The 17,611-nt window shown below is 33.9% G+C and overlaps 1 protein-coding gene across 18 annotated transcripts; it reads right to left on the reverse strand.

Annotated features, from left to right (window-relative positions):
- Positions 1–537: 537 nt before the first annotated feature.
- Positions 538–11,754, reverse strand: LOC141667047 (uncharacterized). 18 transcript variants are annotated; one of them, XM_074473378.1, is made up of 15 exons: positions 11,636–11,754; positions 11,092–11,159; positions 10,697–10,840; positions 9,944–10,017; positions 9,812–9,866; positions 9,682–9,744; positions 9,467–9,594; positions 4,280–9,255; positions 4,137–4,188; positions 3,906–3,976; positions 3,429–3,584; positions 2,586–3,037; positions 1,192–1,280; positions 831–1,026; positions 538–725 (listed from the first exon to the last, which is right to left on the reverse strand). In XM_074473378.1, exons 1-8 carry the CDS (start codon positions 11,688–11,690, stop codon positions 9,177–9,179), a joined length of 666 nt encoding a protein of 221 aa, XP_074329479.1. In that variant the 5' UTR covers positions 11,691–11,754; the 3' UTR covers positions 538–725; positions 831–1,026; positions 1,192–1,280; positions 2,586–3,037; positions 3,429–3,584; positions 3,906–3,976; positions 4,137–4,188; positions 4,280–9,176. The 18 variants fall into 18 exon arrangements, with proteins under 18 accessions (XP_074329479.1, XP_074329480.1, XP_074329470.1 ...); XM_074473379.1 differs by having other exon boundaries at positions 538–755; XM_074473369.1 differs by adding an exon at positions 1,851–1,941 and having other exon boundaries at positions 538–1,026.
- Between the last annotated feature and the right edge of the window lie 5,857 nt (positions 11,755–17,611).

Here is a 17,611-nt window from a genome sequence, read left to right on the forward strand (position 1 = left end):
TAACTAAAAGCAAGCAATTTCTCTTATGTTTTGTAAAAATAACTAAAAATATTTATTTTGCATTCGAGATTGCAGGTGAATGCATTCAGGATTAAATATCGTTATATCGAATTGCAAAATCGTATTTTTACAAAAATATTTAGAATATGTATTTTTACAAATAAAACCTAAGAAACATATTTTTGTAAAAATAACTTATAAAAACTATATTTTTCATAGGATTGGCTTAATAATTACGGGGTTGTATTTAGTAGTTTCTTTGTCAAAAAAATTTACATAGACTTTGTATAGTCTCTACCCTTTTATTTATGGGCTAACTAAATTTTGGAGGGCGGCAAATATAATATGTTAAAATTTTAAGAAAGGAATCCAATACATAAGTACTTTGGATCAACAAAGGGCTTATAAAAAGTAAACATTTTTACTTTTTAGCAGTTTCATGTTTTACTTGGCGTTCATCATCACCACACAAATTTGCATCTCTTTTATATTAAATTTTTCGATATGTTTCTTAATTAATTATCAACCATAGAAGAATTTACTATTTACCAGAGTTTGCATAAACTTAAGGTGTATGATTACAGAGAATCCAGTGCTACATCACATGTAGCTACATGTATTAAAAACAACACATTAGTAGAAGAATTTTGTGGTTAATCTGGGAACGAAATGGAAAAAACAGCAGGATTGATCTTGTTAGCGTCTCCAGATTACTTGCTGAGAATCTGTAGTCAGATTTTACGGATTGAGGATATCTAGTAAGAAATATATGGTTACAACATCATATACAATATACAGTAAGAAGAATTCGATCTCATCTCGGATCCTACCTGAGAACAAGAACAGCAGAATGTCATGTAATCAAAGACAGTTAACATGTATAGTTAGTGAGAAGACAGCTGCAATTATCCTTAGTTAGCACTCCCTGGATCACCTCTCTGCAGGTATTGCCCCTCCATACAAGTAAATGCCGTTCTCACAATATGGAGGCTCAGTCACAAGTGTGAGATAATTTGAACAGTATTTCTGCCAAGGACGCAGACATTAATGTTAGACCATCATATATATATATAGCCAAATTATCGTGAAAAGTAACAAATTACTGGACCAATACAGGCAATAAACTTTTTCCAAGTAAATACCACAGTAGTATGAAAGTATTCCCTAGGTACTAAACTAAAAATTACATACCTCCTATCAAGCTTGTGTTTTGTTTTGATTAGTTCTAGAAGTTGCAGTGATAACATCACCTCTATCCAGTATAGATTCTGGTACAAACCCTGAAAACAGCACAGTGGTGATTTAAGCTTTTCTCTCCTTGCAATCTGTGCAAACTTCCCAGTGCCCCAGCATTTGCATTGGGATTAGGGAAAGCATAAAAGATACGCTTAATCCGTTGATGGACAAGTGTCATAGCACACCTATCATATTTAACTACAAAGAATCAGAATTCTGAAGATTATTAAAAGAGAGCTAGGGAGGGAAACACAGCTGCAGCAAACAGAACTAAAAAAACCGTCATTGATGACATCATGATGCCAGTATACCGCTAAGGTATTCATAATGGCTACAAAGATACAGTATGTCAGGCTGCCAAGAAAGCATTATATAATTTGGCCCCACATAAGATATATTTATCTAGATATACAACTGTACGCTTGGGAAATGAAATTATTAAAAAACACTCAAGAAGGAAGGTGTGTATTAGAACCGGAATTTTAGTATAACATGCATCTTACCGCAAAGATAAGACTTCCTTTCAGTACAAACTTGATCAAAGTATTAGACACACACTCAAACACACCCTGTCTATAATGAAGAAGTAGATAACAGATTATCAGAAAACGTACATTATGCATGGTTCCCAAACAAGGTATATGTCATAACCAGTATATAAGTAGGGTCTTGCTGTTCACAATTTTGTATTCCAGAATCCTCTACCTAAAAAGTCAACTTCAGCAGGGTGAGACTCTGCTTATTGGATTGTACATTCAACTAGATAATTACAAAAATTAACCTCAAGTGGTCCTAGTGACTGCACATAAATCTTTTATAAAGTGCATAAAGTTAGAAGCAAGAATACTAGTTACTTTCTTCGCTCCTATATAATTGTCCCATGGGATAAAATAATTGTAGAGAATTACCAAATCTTGACCTTAAAATTTTATTATATTTTCTCAATATTAGATTATAAAATTATATACATATGAACTATATTCCTCAAAGCAAATAAGACAACTAAACTTTATTAATCTAACCAAAATTACCCCTTTTCCCTCAAAACTGATGTGAGAAAAATGATTTATTACATAACATATACCAGATAAAATTATTAGGGTCATTATTAGAGATATCGATATGAACTCTACTTTTCTTAAATTGCCTCTTATAGCAAGATAGGAAATTTGCTTCACCCATTCTATTTTAAAAAATAGAGTTTAAATTGATGTTGTTTAACAAAGACAAAATATGAAACGCCAGATTGATGCATAAGAGTTGGCTCCCCACATTCTGAGAGGATCCAAATTCTATACTGTCCATACACATCAATTAATTACGATTAGAGAGGACATAATAGATCTTACACATGGATTGGTCTTTTGACTTTTTGATGGAAAAACTGTCAAAGGGGAATCCTCAAAATCAGTCTGACACCATTTATCACCTATGTGTTCACTGGCAGGGAGGAGATATCTATCTTTGGCAGCAGAGTTCTCGATAGCAATCATAGCAGCATGGTGAAAAGGGTGGCAAAAACAACTTGCTTGGGACTGTTGTTCAGCCCACTTCCAAGGATGTAACAAGAAACATCACTATATGTCCTCTTCTGTTTATTGAAGGAAGAGTTTGGACTTGAACTCGTATGAGTTTGCAGTCCACTTAAGATGGAAGGAGAAGATGTGGTTTCACATGGTTCTAGGTACCCTGCTCCAATATTGTTCCTTGTTGAAGTATTATTCTGAGGGAGAACCTGATCACATGATCTTGGCACCACTTGGTTAGACGTTGGATTCACAATGATAGCAGCATTTACGATCTGCAAGGCAGAAGCAGATCATTTTGTGAGAAAGAACAAGCTGTCTCCTGTCAAATGATGATAACTTAAACATGGTAAAGCTGTGAATTGCTAAAACTGACGTTATCAAGGGTCTACCTCTTAGTTTGAACATAAACTGAATTTTGGATAGCTATGCAAGGAACCTCAGTCGATTTTTTTCATGCACAATTCAAATTATATGGATATAAAAAATTTAATATAGTTCGCAGGAACAAGGAAATTCCTACAATATTGATTACGCTGACTTGTGTGTAAATTGCAACTCAGTAATAACAGAAATTGCTTGTTTATGTCTAATCATCTCTGACTCTTAACAGATTCATTTCTTAAAAAACAAATATGAAGTTAATTGAATGTAAGAGTGACCTACTTTAGTAATAAATGTACGCAATAGGTATGACTCTATAAGCTTGGCTTATATCACTGGGCATGTCTTCCAACTGGCCACTATCATGTGAAACCAGACATAATATCATCAATAATTGAACGTTCCCTGTAGAAAATGCTAATTATTATCACTGTGTTCCTGTGGATAAAAAAATATGCATGATAAGGACTTTAACTATATTAAAGAATAAAAGAATTAAGCTCCCATGTCCTCCTTTTTTAATCTGTCTAGTCATTTTTTAAATTGTCACAATATTTTATTATTTGACATTCACAAAAAAGCAAGCTCCATCAGAACTTAAATAAAAAGTGATAAGTTCCAAAATCAGCCAGCTTTCAGCCATCACACTGATCTCCTAAAGCATAAACAGATCCTAACTTCAACATTTCATTATTATAAACCCATAAAAAACCAGGTATATATTACTAAATATGTTTGTATCTGAGTTGAAGCACAGACCTTCAACACACCTTTAGCGAATGCGCTTCAAATGACGAAGATCTTCGAGAGGAGAATCTTATTCAACTTTCCTAATAACATTCAATTTATATCACATGTAAAGTTCTACAATCCAAATTTAAAAAGAATAAGCACATTTTTTAAGAAAATGTAACTAGGACACTGCTAGTTGGCATCAATTTTCAAATATGAGCATAGACAATAGTTTCTATTCAAATTACACTGACGTACCTTATGAGCGTGTTAGCATATTTCCGACTAATTGTTGAAGCATAGCCATTCACTGGACCAATACAACAACAAAGAATTATAACAACATACCAGAAGATAACTTGATAGTTGAAACACAGACACGCAAAAGAAAACTAATATACGTATAAGAAGCCATGGTGTCATGCCCAACTTCAATCTGTACTACTCCAATCATCTCAACAGGAATGGTGAAACTAAAATAGACCCTTGGAATTGTAATGATTATTTACAATGGGGACAGACACACAAGCACGCGAACTTTATAATACATTTTTCTTAAATATGTTTAACTGTGCGTTGCAAATGTGGTGGAATAGGCGGCTTCTCCGGAATGTGAACAATTTTCCAATGCTCCTCATTCTCAATATGGCGATTGGTACTTGGCATTCGCTGTATTCAGTATGTACTGATGTATTAGTTTTCTAAGGAAAAGTACTCTACACAAAATAAGTTCTGCAAAATTAAAAACAACATACGACTTAACCTAACTAATAACTGGTCAAATCTAAATATTAAATAAGTCCGAAGCAACGACCCAAATGCAACTAACTTCGTTTAAATAGTTCAGATAATAATCACTTCAGCTTCATCAGAAAACTGCACCAAAGAAATTAAGAGATTTGGATTATAGAATAATTTCTACTTTGGTGACTCCACATCGAATTTATAGGTAAATATAGCTCTGATACAAGATACAAAAAGGGTGATAATATGAAACATTAATCTAAATGTGGTGCTTTCTAGGCAACAAATATGATGGCGAACAAGAATATTTCACCAAGTATCTGTATTAAAAACATATGTTGTGATGAACAACCATATTAATTAAAGTCAGCGAGCTTCTTATCAAAATTTAAATACTACATTATTTCGGGATAAGTATCAAAATCATCACTTGTTGCATCCAAATATATCAAGTGAGTCACTAATTGCAAAAATGACTCAATTTGTAACCAATTTGTATCAAGAAAGTCGTTGAAAGTGTAGTAACTTTGTTTGGATTATTTTCGATTTCTAGAATATGAATGAAATTTAAATATAAGAAGAGAGAATGGAGAAACTAACATATTCAGTTGCAGAATACACATCATAACATGGAGAATACATCAATAATCATCCAGAAAATAAACATTCATGTTTAGCACGAAAGTAAAAATGAAAAAACTAGTCCAATCAAGTAATAATATAATAGCTTATATCCCTTGCGATGCATGGGTTACTTTCACTATCAGTAATCTTAGTATTTATATTTGATTTATAATTGCTTTAATTTTGGAGATTTGATTAAATTAGAATAGTCACATGTGCTTTAATTGGAATAAGTTTTTAACATAATTAACCTAGTTAAAATAGGTTATAAAGTAAGTAGGCCCTACAGATGTTTTTGAATTAGAAACACACACGACTAGAAATATAGCTAGCTACCTCCATAGTTTCAACAAAACTAAAAAATGTCAACACATAACAAGAATAAAGTAAATCTGTAATCCAGCAGCACACTGACTTCTGAACTTCAATTGTTTATATAAATAATTTAATCTCCCACAGTCCCACATATCATCTTAGACTTGGTTATTAAGATATTATCGAATACTAAATTCAGTATCCTCTTTTTGTGGGTTGCAATCCATCTCAATTTCTCCCTTTTCGGTTGGGAAACCCTTTGGTAGTGGGTTTTTTTCCGGTAATCCACCCAAGGTTATCTTTTGTTGTTTTTGTTTCATAAATTGTTGATTTAAAAAAATGTAATACATCACTTCGTCACTGTAATGTTTGATAATATACTAAATTAATAGCCAAAATCTAGTGAAGACATTAAATGTAGGAACATATACTTAAAAAAAACTTTTAGAGATATCAAAGACCTGCCACTTAACTGTGAAATTTAGGTCCTGTTCAGTGGGACAGAGCCATACTTTAAAAACTATGTGGGAAATGTGTGGGAAATGCAGGACAGTGTCACCTCGTCACAAATACAACTATAGAAGACAAATAAATAAATAATCAAGAATGTTATTTCAGACATCAAAGAATGTCATTTAGGGCATCAATCCTTAAGAAGGAAAGGCGTGAAAAGTTACTGGTTATTCAACTTACTAAACTCACATATACATATAGATATATATGACATAGACAACACATTTCTTCTTTTATTTTTCCTAATACTAGCACAGCATATGGACAGCTAAATGATTTGAATAAATAATCATGTAATCAAAAGCTGTAGTCAAAATTACTATCTAATCAATCCTTCGGAAAGCAAGTCCTTAAATAACTAACAGCTTAAGCAAATAAACACGCAAAGAGAGATTAATATCACATAGACGAAACATAACTTCTTATTCTTATCCTATTACTGAGAAAACTTAAGTATAGCAAATAATTTGAATAATTAATCACGTAATCATGAGCCGGAATTTCAAATACTATTTACATCCGAAATCAGTCCTTCAGATAGCAAGTCAATATAGACAAAACATATCTTCTTCTTTTTTTCCTAATACGAAAACATAATCAGAAGCCAAAAATTCAAAAATTACTTGAATCCAAAATATAGTCCCTCAAAAACAATTCGGCATAGACAAAACATTTCTTCTTCTTTTCCTATTAATACGACAACTCCGGCAGCTAAACAATGTAAATTATTAATCACGTAATCAGAAGTCAGAACTTCAAATACTATCTCACATCCGAAATCAGTCCTTCCGAAAGCAAGCCATTATAGACAAAACATATCATCTTCTTTTCCTATTAATATAACTACTCAGATTTCTAAAATATGTAAAGTATTAATCACGTATTTTGAAGCCAGATCTTTAACTAACATACGAAATCATTCCTTCACAAAGTAAGTCGTTTTTGACAAAAACTATCTCCTTCTTTTTATCCTATTACTAGGACAACATACATCCGAATTATTTAAATAACAAATCATATAATCAGAAGCCGAAATTTCAAATACTATTTACATCCGAAATCAGTCCTTGACAAAGCAAGTCAGCCGTATACAAAACAAATCTTCTTGTTGTTTTACTGGTGGAGCATAATGACGGCCAAATTATTCAAACAATTAATCACGTAATTAGAATCCAGAATGTTAAATATTCATACATCTTTAATGAGTCATTCTGAAAGCAAGTAATAGGGAACCAACTAACTACTACAAGAAACACAAACAATTATATAAACCACCAGAAAATATATACAGTACAAACAAAACATATACTTAAATGTAGTCCTGTTATATCCAAAAGCCTTGGAATGCCAAAGACTAACAAGGCACACAAGATTAAAAATTAAAAACTAACACAAGCGTTGAAAAAACAAGACGCCAATTCGGAGTATGAAAGAACAGAAATCTGATACTACGAGATCAATTCAGAGTAATTAAGTCGGATATTAGTGTTTTTCAAAACTAATTTTTTCCCTAATATTTATCACTAAATTAATTTGCGAATTTTTTAAATTTTTCTAAAGTTTTTTTAATTTTTATTTTGATAACATAAAACTAATTTTTAAAATTCTCGTACCAAAATAAGTGTTCACTATAATCAAGAGAATAATAAAATAGAAGTTATACGATTATAATTAATCTTTAATTTTTTTTTAAAAAAATTTATCACCATAGTGATAGTTCATAATTCTTTACTACAAATTCTTGATGTCCATATTTTTGAACTTGAGATTATCTTGTTGAGCTTAGGATAGTTCTTATTCTCTGCATGGACCTAACATATGAACTATTCTGAATCTACAAGATTATTCAAAGAGTCTGAGTAAACAAGAGTATTACAAGTAGATAAAGATCCTAAGCTAGTAGGAATATAATGTAAATTGCCTTGAGCTAACAAGATTGTTTTATAGCTCTGATCTTTACAGTTGCTCTTAATCTGTTAATTTCGAATTACACCACATTGAGATCCATACCTGGTATTTATAATATTTACAAAACTTATTAATAATTAACTGATATATAAATTACATAGTTGTCTTTACATGAAGTTTGAGTCAGTCTTGAATCGTGCTGCCAGAAAATGCATCAGACTCCATGGGAGTAGCAAATCTAGTCTGGTCAGAAAGCAACTAGGCTTCTATACAGCTTCGAGTTTTCAGGATTCTTCACACGATTATTTGCTCCTCTTTTTGGGCACTGGTCTTACAATTTTTTATACGTACGTTGCTACAGTTCTAGTATGATTAGTCATTGCAAAGTCATTTAAGCGGGATTGACACTGGGTACTAGCCACCAAGATCAAGTATTATACTGGGGCTTCACAAACCCCTTAACAACTAATGCCATTAGATTTGCAGTAGTATGTATTCACTGTTCACTCTAAAATATTTAGTAAGAAAATATATTAAAAAGATACAATAATTATCTGTTATCTACACTATCCTATTACAAGAAAATACCCCACAAGGAAACTGAACCAGTTGTCATCAGCATTAGAAGCAGTTGTCTGTAAAATAGATTCTGTACTTGATAGTATCTTACAAGTAATGTACATACGCTGTGCAAAAACTACTTGCCTGGTACTGATCTGTGAAAAAATTATCTACTATGGGAATTCGTATACCTAGTGTTTGCACTAAAAAACTATAGTTTATGGTTATCTATACTAACTGCTCTTTGTACCATAAGAATTACTTTGCTAAATTATCTCTCGGATTAAGCTTCTAAACTTCTCAGACTCCACTCATTTCAGGGTCATTTATAAACTGTAACTTGGTGTACAAATCTGGGAATTGACAAGAAAATAGTCCACATGTAAAATAGAACTATTTTTCCTTTGCTTTCTAATGCAGTTCTCTATAACATAAATAAGACATTTGATAGTACTTCATCTGCAGTGCATTTATACAAAATGCAAAAACACTTTTATTGGTACTAAATATATGAAATCTAAGTCTACTTTGAGTCTGTTACCACTATTCATTGCTAGCAATTGAAATGTGGTTTCTTGACCAATAGCGCTTAGATACTCTAACCACTCTTTACGCCAAATGCGGAGCACTATTTCATTGCAATTGGTATGATGAAAAGCTGAAACCTGTGTCTTTTGCCTGAGCTGATCGCAATTCAAGTTTCTGAAATGGGCTGGAAAAGTGTTTCAAATGGAAAATGTAACATCATTTACTGGGAGTTATTTTAGGTATATGCAAATAAAACAATACACGCAAATCAAACAGTGTCCGATGCCAACCTCAACTGAGTAATTTCTACTTTAACAAAAACAGTATCATGAAAAGTTGCAGATTACAGGTACAGAACGGAAAGCATAATCGCGAACTTAGAACGGAGCAAATACCTGCTGTTTGGATCATAATAAAATCCATTAACTGATCCATCATAGCATGAGAAGCACACATAATAAAAACCAGCTATAGTCAATCCACAGTCAGTTCCAACATTTACAAAGTACTGCTCTTTCCATCTCTGCACATAAAGTAAAAAACAGCTTCTAAAAATTTGATTTTGAAGGCCCTCTTTGACAATATATTAAATTTAGTTGCTGTAGATCACCATAAATATGTATGGATAATTGCTCAAATTCAATGATTTCCCACCATCGACTTCCACTTGGTCCTGGAAAGAGCATAAGAAGTTTGAGAGAGAAGTCCAATGGAGTTTATAAAATCTTTTAAGTACATACCAGAAGGGGTGAGAAAGATGGGAACTTGGTCCAGTGTTGGATGTCAACTTCAGATCTGGAAATTGGCAAAAACAATTATATGGTAACCAGAAGAAACAGAAAATTATTCAGCATAACAAAAATAAATCGTACGTTGCTTTCCATTTATTAGTGAAGAAGGTATAGTTCTTGGTATCGACAATCTCTCCCTCCCAGAATGTGACCACCTATTATTAGAAGACAATCAGTTAATGTACTATTTCAAATTACAGAGGTGATCATTTCACAAGCATATAAGCATCAATGCTAGTTCTCTGTTCTATATTCTGTAATGATGAATGAATTAGTAATCAAGTAACAGTTTTGGGTTGGACACGTAAATAGAATTAACACAATACACAAAATAAAGAAACTAATTTCTCGAAAAATTTGTGATCCCCGCCAGTTCAATCCAAGAGTTACAGTTTTTAATTCTACAAATAATAAGATAGTTTAGGCAACAAATAACAGTAGATCATCACAAGCTAAGCCATAGTTCTACCAGATTGTTAAAACGGAAGGGAATTACCAATGAGAAACCTAGTATCACCTGCATACTTTATTTGGCTTTCAAAAAATTCAAGCTTACATGTACACAAAATAGTTGGTATATGTTACTGAGTTACTTGAGCGTGCGACTGAAACACATTACTGAGCAATGTGAGAGGTCATATTGTATCTTCTTCATGTTTTTTTACTAAATATCACACTTTGTCTTTCACTTTCATTTTTAAGAGGCTGCTTACTGATTTCATTATTTATTCAAGTAAATTTTGCCTAGTCAAAAGCTTGCTATACACCTATTCCACAATCATAATAATCATATACATGCTGAAATCTATGCTAATAGCAACTGAAGCTTCTTACTGGAGTGTCTGCCATTGGAACATTAAGTGCCTCCATGGTGCCACAAAGATATCCGTGCTCTCGATCAAAACCTTGGATTTTTACATTCACTTTCCATTCTTCATTCTTTTGTGGACCAGAAACGTTCTGGGACCCAGAGAAAGCCTATAAAAATGACGTCTTGAACAAATTAAAGGGTTTTGGAGCATATATTTATTAAATTTTATTGTCATTCCTTACAAAAGAGAAAGAAAAAACAACAAAAAAGAAGCATAAACATGACTACATTAGAAATGTCTTTTAAATTAATCCCAACTAATAAACCCCTCATTTTGTAATTTCGATGATTAGTTTTAAAAATTAAAACTACTTGATGAACATAAAACTGAAAGCAAGGAAAAGTGTTCAAGAGTCACCTGTCCAACGCTTAGAAGTGTACAGGCTGGAGGTAATTTGTCCTCAACATCCTCATCTTCAAATTTATCTGGGCAAAGAGACTGATTTACTATTTCATAACCAAGTTAAAAATAAAAACATCTCGAAAATAAGCTTTGGTGTCAGCTTAACCCTTCTTAGAACATACAGATAAGATAAGAACTCCAAATTGCATAATCAAAATTATAACATAACTTACATAGCTAAAAACATGCAAACCTATAACAAACTTTCTCCAACTACCCATAATTCTCCAACAATTCACATTTATTTTTTCCTATTTACAACAAACACAGAACATTAAAGTATTGAGGCAAAAATACCCTTAGTCCCGAATAAAAAGAATACCCATCCGATTAGATAATTTTATCCATTCATCAACAGTAAAAATATATTGTCCCGAACAATATTACTTTATCGAGTTTATTAATTTATCGAGATTGTAATGTATCGTTTCCATCCCATCAACACATGTGTAAGAACATTAAATTAAATTAAAAAAGAGATGTGAGTATAAATTAATACCAGAAGAAGCAGAAGGCTGAGAAGGAAGTGAGGTATCCACCACTCTAACCGGCATTTCTTTCCCTTTAGTTTTCTTGATTTACAGGTTTATACTACTACTATTCCCTTCGTAATTATAAGAGTTCACACCCGACCCGACCCGACCCGATGGGTTTTAGAGAAATGATGAACTTTCTGAATGCTCGGTCAAATTTGTTTTTCTTTGACATTTTACATTTGGTTTTAGTTTTATTAATCAATAACATAGTTATTTTTTAAGATATTAAATTCTATTTTATTTAAGTAAAAAACTAGATTTGAACGATGTTTCTTGATTTAACAATGAATTAGGAGGTGTGTATTTATTCACAATTTCTTTTGGGTTTTATTTGTAATTTTTTTTTAATATTCTTTAAATTTTGAAATGATTCATATTAATTCATTTGTATTTCTTAAATTATAACCTAATTTCTGCCGACCCGTTTTTCGCCCCGTATGTTGACTTCGGCCTGCAAAGAAAAGAATGCGTGGGATGATCCCCGATTTACCTCCGGTGTGAGAATGAGTTAACAGATTTTGGTATGGATAATTCGGAATACGAGATAGTGCACTAATCTGTTTCCTTATTTTTGTGTGTATATAACTTGCATGTTAACGTTCATCCTCCCCGTTTTCGGTCAGTTCCACAAAAAGGGGGAGTGTACGTTGTGACTTAAAAGACCACGTCGTCGTTTTTACTGGACCGGTCCACCTCCAGCTTCATGTCTTGACACTGATCGGCCCATAGACATTTTAAGTCCTCTTCATCTCAGACGGACCGGATGGGCCTAATGAGATGGACCTCCAACATGTCCTTGGGTTTCGGACTGGGGAATACCTGGCTGAAGCCCATTTCTTCAGCCCAGTCGAACAAATACTAGATGGAACCAAACTTTCGAAATTCGCAGAGATCTTCGGACGGTATTAAAGTCGCTTAGGGAGGCGCTATTGTCTTAATTACGACAGCTGTATGCCTCGAGATTAAAACCTCCATCCTACCGTTGAATTCCAAACGTCTCTAATCACTACCGTTGGTTTCAAATCCAACGTTTAACGTACGCTTTTGGGACTGTATATATATACCTCCCTTCCACTTCCATTTCACTCTTTATTTGTCCCTATTCTTCACATTCGCAGAGCAAAAACTCCAATCACGGGTCATTCCTTCTCCAAGTTGTCATAATCACTATAACGACTCGTGTTTTTTAATATTATTTAAATGCGTAATTATGGAATTATTGAATGAATAATATATGTGTATAGCTTCTGTCGGCTATGGGATGTTTTATTTTTATTTATGTAGGTGATTATGGTGTACAGGATTGTTCGTGTAATTAATTATTAAGTATACTGAATTGTTTCGCTTTTAAAAGTAGATTTAATACAAGTTTATTTGTGTAAATAAGTGAATTATCTCTAAAATGATTTTTATGACTTTATAATTTCAATAAGTATTTTTAGGACTTTCTAAAATTGAGAAATCAATATTTTATCAATTATTTAACCCTGTATGATTTTCTGATTGCATTTATCTGTAAAATCTGTATTTAATTCCCGAATTCTTCAAAAATTATGAAACTCATATTTATTTAAGTTTGGAGTATTCCGAAAATTTTAAAATTATTTTGGGAATTTTCAGGATTAATTTTACCCGCGCGTTGATTCGTTTAACTGATAAAAGCGGGTATAAATTGTATTTCGGAAATTATTTTAAAATTACGAAATTTATGTTTTTATAAACTTCGGGATATTTATAACATTTTAAGACTATTTTCGTGATTTTCTGAATTTGTTTTAAGTGCAGCTCGGTTCGTTAATGGTGAAATTGCGGGTATTAGTTGCAATTCAAAAATGGTTTAAAAATTACGAAGAATCTATTTTTAATAACTTTGAATTATTTATGATATTTTAATGTTAATTTGGTAATTTTCGGGTAAATTTTCAACCGTAAGTTGCTCTTTTCAGTCATAAAAGCGGGACGAAAGTGGACTGCAGGGGATTTATTTTTATTTAGAGAGCAACGTGGCAGAATATTAATCAGTGTGGCAGAATTCTGGACACGTGCTGATTGATTACTGGTTTAGAAAAATAAAATAAAATAAAATAACAAAAACCCACCCATGTTCACGTTTCTTCCCCACCTCCTTATCTCATTTTTTTTTCTCCCGATTTGGTTTCTCTCTCTTCGATCATCTCCCTCACTCTCTACTCTCTTCCATTATGTTCTCTCTTCTCTTTCTCTCCCCTTTCTCTCCCTCTTTCTTTCTTTATTGTTTCCCCTGTCTCTTCCCTGTTTTTCCTGCTCTCTCCGTCGCTGTATTTCCCGGCCGCCTCCCTCCTTATTCCTGTGTATTCTCCGGTTCTAGTCGAAGAACTCAGGAATTGGTATTGAACTAAGGATAACCCAGTAATCGATCGACAAGCGCAGCGAGGTTTCGAGCGAAGGACCTGAGCGTGGAAGTCGGATCCAGGATAGTTTGTTAGTAAGGCGGTAAAGCCGAGTGTCCAAGTCAATCCAACGTCGATCGGTATTAGTTGTAAAGCTCTGCAAGGCAAGTACCCCTGACCATTCTTTTATGGTTCAGTATATATGAATAGCTGTTGTTTTATTCTCGTAATGGAACAGAAATGTTTTAAGTTACGTATCCCCTGTAGTTATAATTCACTGTTTTCAAATTGCTTTGGGGGAAAAGTAACTTTAAAAGGTACCTATCTCGAATGAAATGATTGCGAACTGGATTTTATGTGTGCTGGTTAAATAAATGATTTTGAAAATGAGATAGTTACAAGTATTTTGAAAAATGGATAAATGTGATTTAAATGAAAAGAGGTTTTGAATAGTGTGTTGTGACAGAATTGATTTTAACAAGAGATAGGTAAAAGTGATTTTGAAACTAGATAAAACGAATCAGATATTGGATAACGTTGCGTAAGTGGCTAATTCGGTTGCGCGCATTACATAACCGATTAGTCCAGCATAGATAATCAGAGACCTAACTAGTCTCTGCGGATCCGGTGATTTTGTGTGAAAGCCCGATCAGCTTTCCTAGACATTTTGTGTGATAGCCCGGCCAACTATCCTAGATAATTTGTGTGGAGGCCTGATCAGCCGTCCCTAGATAACATCCAATATATATCTGATTGTGCTTTAGTGGTTCCCGTAACGGAACAGATGATTTTGTGGTTCCAGTAATGGAACAAGTGATTTTGAGGTTCCCGGAGAGGAACAAGTTTTTATAGGTCCTGTGATGGGACAAGTTTTATGGTTCCCGTAACGGAACAAATGGTTTTGGGTCCCCATAACGGGACAAATGGTTTTATGGTTCCTGTAATGGAACAGAAGGTTTGAAAATAGAAATAACATGCTAAAATTGAACTCCGGTATTTATACACAGCACACGACTGTTGATCTTGTTTTACAGAGCATGCTAGTTTTGATATCCAGTTTATACCTGTTTTACATGTTTCTAACGAGTTATGAATTATGTTCCTATAACTGCTTTACTTTAAACTGTTTTACTTGTTATTCATATAGTGGTGCTGCTGAGCAAGCAATTGCTCACCCTTGCAGAATATTTTATATGTATTGCAGATGCCTAGAAGATTCTTGTGTGGTAGTCAGGGCAAAGTTTCAGCTCCTTTTGTGTCAGGCTCCTCTGGGATGGTTGCGCTCAGACCAGATGAGGTCTGTTGAGTTGCTGCGTTAAATTAGTGGTCAGGATTGTGTAAGGTGATTTGAGTTGTGTTAGTTGAGTAACCTAAGTCATACTTAAACCTGGAAAAGGTCTTGGTAAAGGGGTCGTAGTTAGGTATTATTAATGAGTTGGTCTGAATTATGATTGTTATTATTGTTGTTGGTGACATCAACTCCTGACCCCGGGGTTGAGGCCGTCACAGTTGGTATCAGAGCTACAGGTTTGAGTCCCTGATTTAGGTTAAGAAGGAAGTCAAAAGAGTGAAGAAAGGTTTGTAGATAGATGTAAGTCAACAACTCAATCAGAGGAGTGAGTCTGTGAGTTAGTCAAGGGTTTCGGAGACGTAACCCTGATGTTTATTAAGGATTGACTGGAACTACCCTAACCTAGAGTACGTTTCCTTCGTATATGTATTATTAGTAATGTTAGATAGAGATGTCCAGATTCCCTCTCAAGAATTCGAGTCTGATTGGGCGAATTCAGTTTCTGAGCAGACCTTTGATGTGTCAGCTAAAGAGACGCCAACGTTATTTCTAAATATCGCATTTTCTGTGTCGAGGAATGTTATTGGATTGATTGTGTGACCTTGGTGAGTTCAGATAGCGTGATAATAGTTAGGGGCTATTATGACGACTAAGTTTGGTAGTGAATGTGGATTAGAACGGGAGGTGCTATCTTTGAACTCTTTTATTTCTTCCTTGAAATGTATTTTATCTCCAGAGTAATTGTTTCCTATTCCATAAGTTGTTTATCTTTCTTGTGAGGAAGTTGTGAACCCGAGGTAAGCTACTTAGGGTCTTGTTGATCTCCTTATAATTCAGATTCTTTCTTTTCTATTTGTGAATTTCTTACCTGAATATTGTTCCTTTCCTTGGTGACTTTTCGGTTGATGGGGGCAAACAATGCATATGAATTGACCATTTGTCTTTGTGACAAAAGGGTCTGGTGGGACGCCACCGAGTTATGTATTGTGACCGTATGGTACTAAGACTGGTCATCTTATGTACTTGTATGGTTGCTCTCAGTCATACCTATATTTTCTTTTTCATTGTTTCTTCTTATTCGCTCTCCTTGAGCCGGAAATTTCATTAGATATTTTATGGAAATGAATTTTGCGATTAGATGGTTCTCGTTATGGGAAGCAAGTAAGAGCGACTGTTGAAAAGAACGAGAGTCTTATAGTAAGATATTACTTTGGAGTAGTGGGAATCGTGAGAGTTTAGGACCTAATGATGGAATTATAACTTCAGGAAAAGTAAATCATTGGTTGATGGGTTACTTTCGGTTGACAAGAAATCATCCTTAGAAGAAGGATTGGTTGAAACATGGACGATGACGCTTAGTGGAGTTAGTGTCCCTTAAGCTTGACTCGATTTATTGGCTTGTTCTATATAGTGTGCGACTAATATATTCAGCCGATTTTTGTGGTATGTTGGAGAAATTTAGATGTTGTACTTGAGTAGTGATGGGAAGTTGGTTAGTTGTTGTTATATTGAGGAACTGTGCTACGGCATTTAGTTTATTTGTATTTTAGAGTTCTTGAACTGTTGTTGATTCTGTTACTGCTATTGTTGCTAATGCTGCTAATCTAAATTTCTTTTGTAAATGGACCCTGATATTAAAGACATGGGTACTGTGATTGGGCAGCATTTTCCTGATACAGGTGCACCGTTTAAACGGTGATACCTTTTTGTCAAATATTTTTGTTATTGAATAAACTCATTTATATATTTCAGGAAAATGCCACCCAAGAAAGCTACCCAGTCTAAAGAAAACAGTAGTAGTTTTGCGGAGGGTCTAGTTATAAATAAAATTCTAGATTTGTTGCGCCAACAACAGCAACAACAGCTGCAGTTAATCCAACAGGTTCAGCAGCAACAATATCAACAAGGAGAGCTAAACCAAACTACCCGATTTAAATCCTTTCAGTCTGTTAAACCCCCAGAATTCAAGGGTGAAGTGGATCCTGTTGTTGCCAGGAATTGGCTAAAGGAAATGGAAAAGGCATTTACCCTCACGCAAGTAAATGATGATTTTAAGACCGATTATGCGAGTATTTTCTCAAGAATGAAACAAATTATTGGTGGGAGTCAGCTCGAGTGTTAGAAGGAGAAAGCCCTGTTTCTTGGGCAAGATTTACAGAATTATTCTTAGAGAAGTATTTTCCCGATGGGTTAAGAAATCAGTTATAAGTCGAGTTTTTGGAACTAAAACAAGGTGAAAGAAGTGTGTTGGAGTATGAGGCCAAGTTTACAGAATTGGC

The sequence above is a fragment of the Apium graveolens genome, chromosome 6, assembly GCF_009905375.1.
Source record: "Apium graveolens cultivar Ventura chromosome 6, ASM990537v1, whole genome shotgun sequence".
Classification (NCBI taxonomy): Eukaryota; Viridiplantae; Streptophyta; class Magnoliopsida; order Apiales; family Apiaceae; genus Apium; species Apium graveolens.

Coding starts and splice junctions, on each gene's coding strand:
- LOC141667047 (XM_074473374.1), bottom strand. CDS start 11,690: ATGCCGGTTAGAGTGGTGGATACCTCACTTCCTTCTCAGCCTTCTGCT. Junction 10,841..11,091: donor CACTTCTAAGCGTTGGACAG/GTGACTCTTGAA, acceptor TCATTTTTATAG/GCTTTCTCTGGGTCCCAGAA. Junction 9,867..9,943: donor ACTAATAAATGGAAAGCAAC/GTACGATTTATT, acceptor GCCAATTTCCAG/ATCTGAAGTTGACATCCAAC.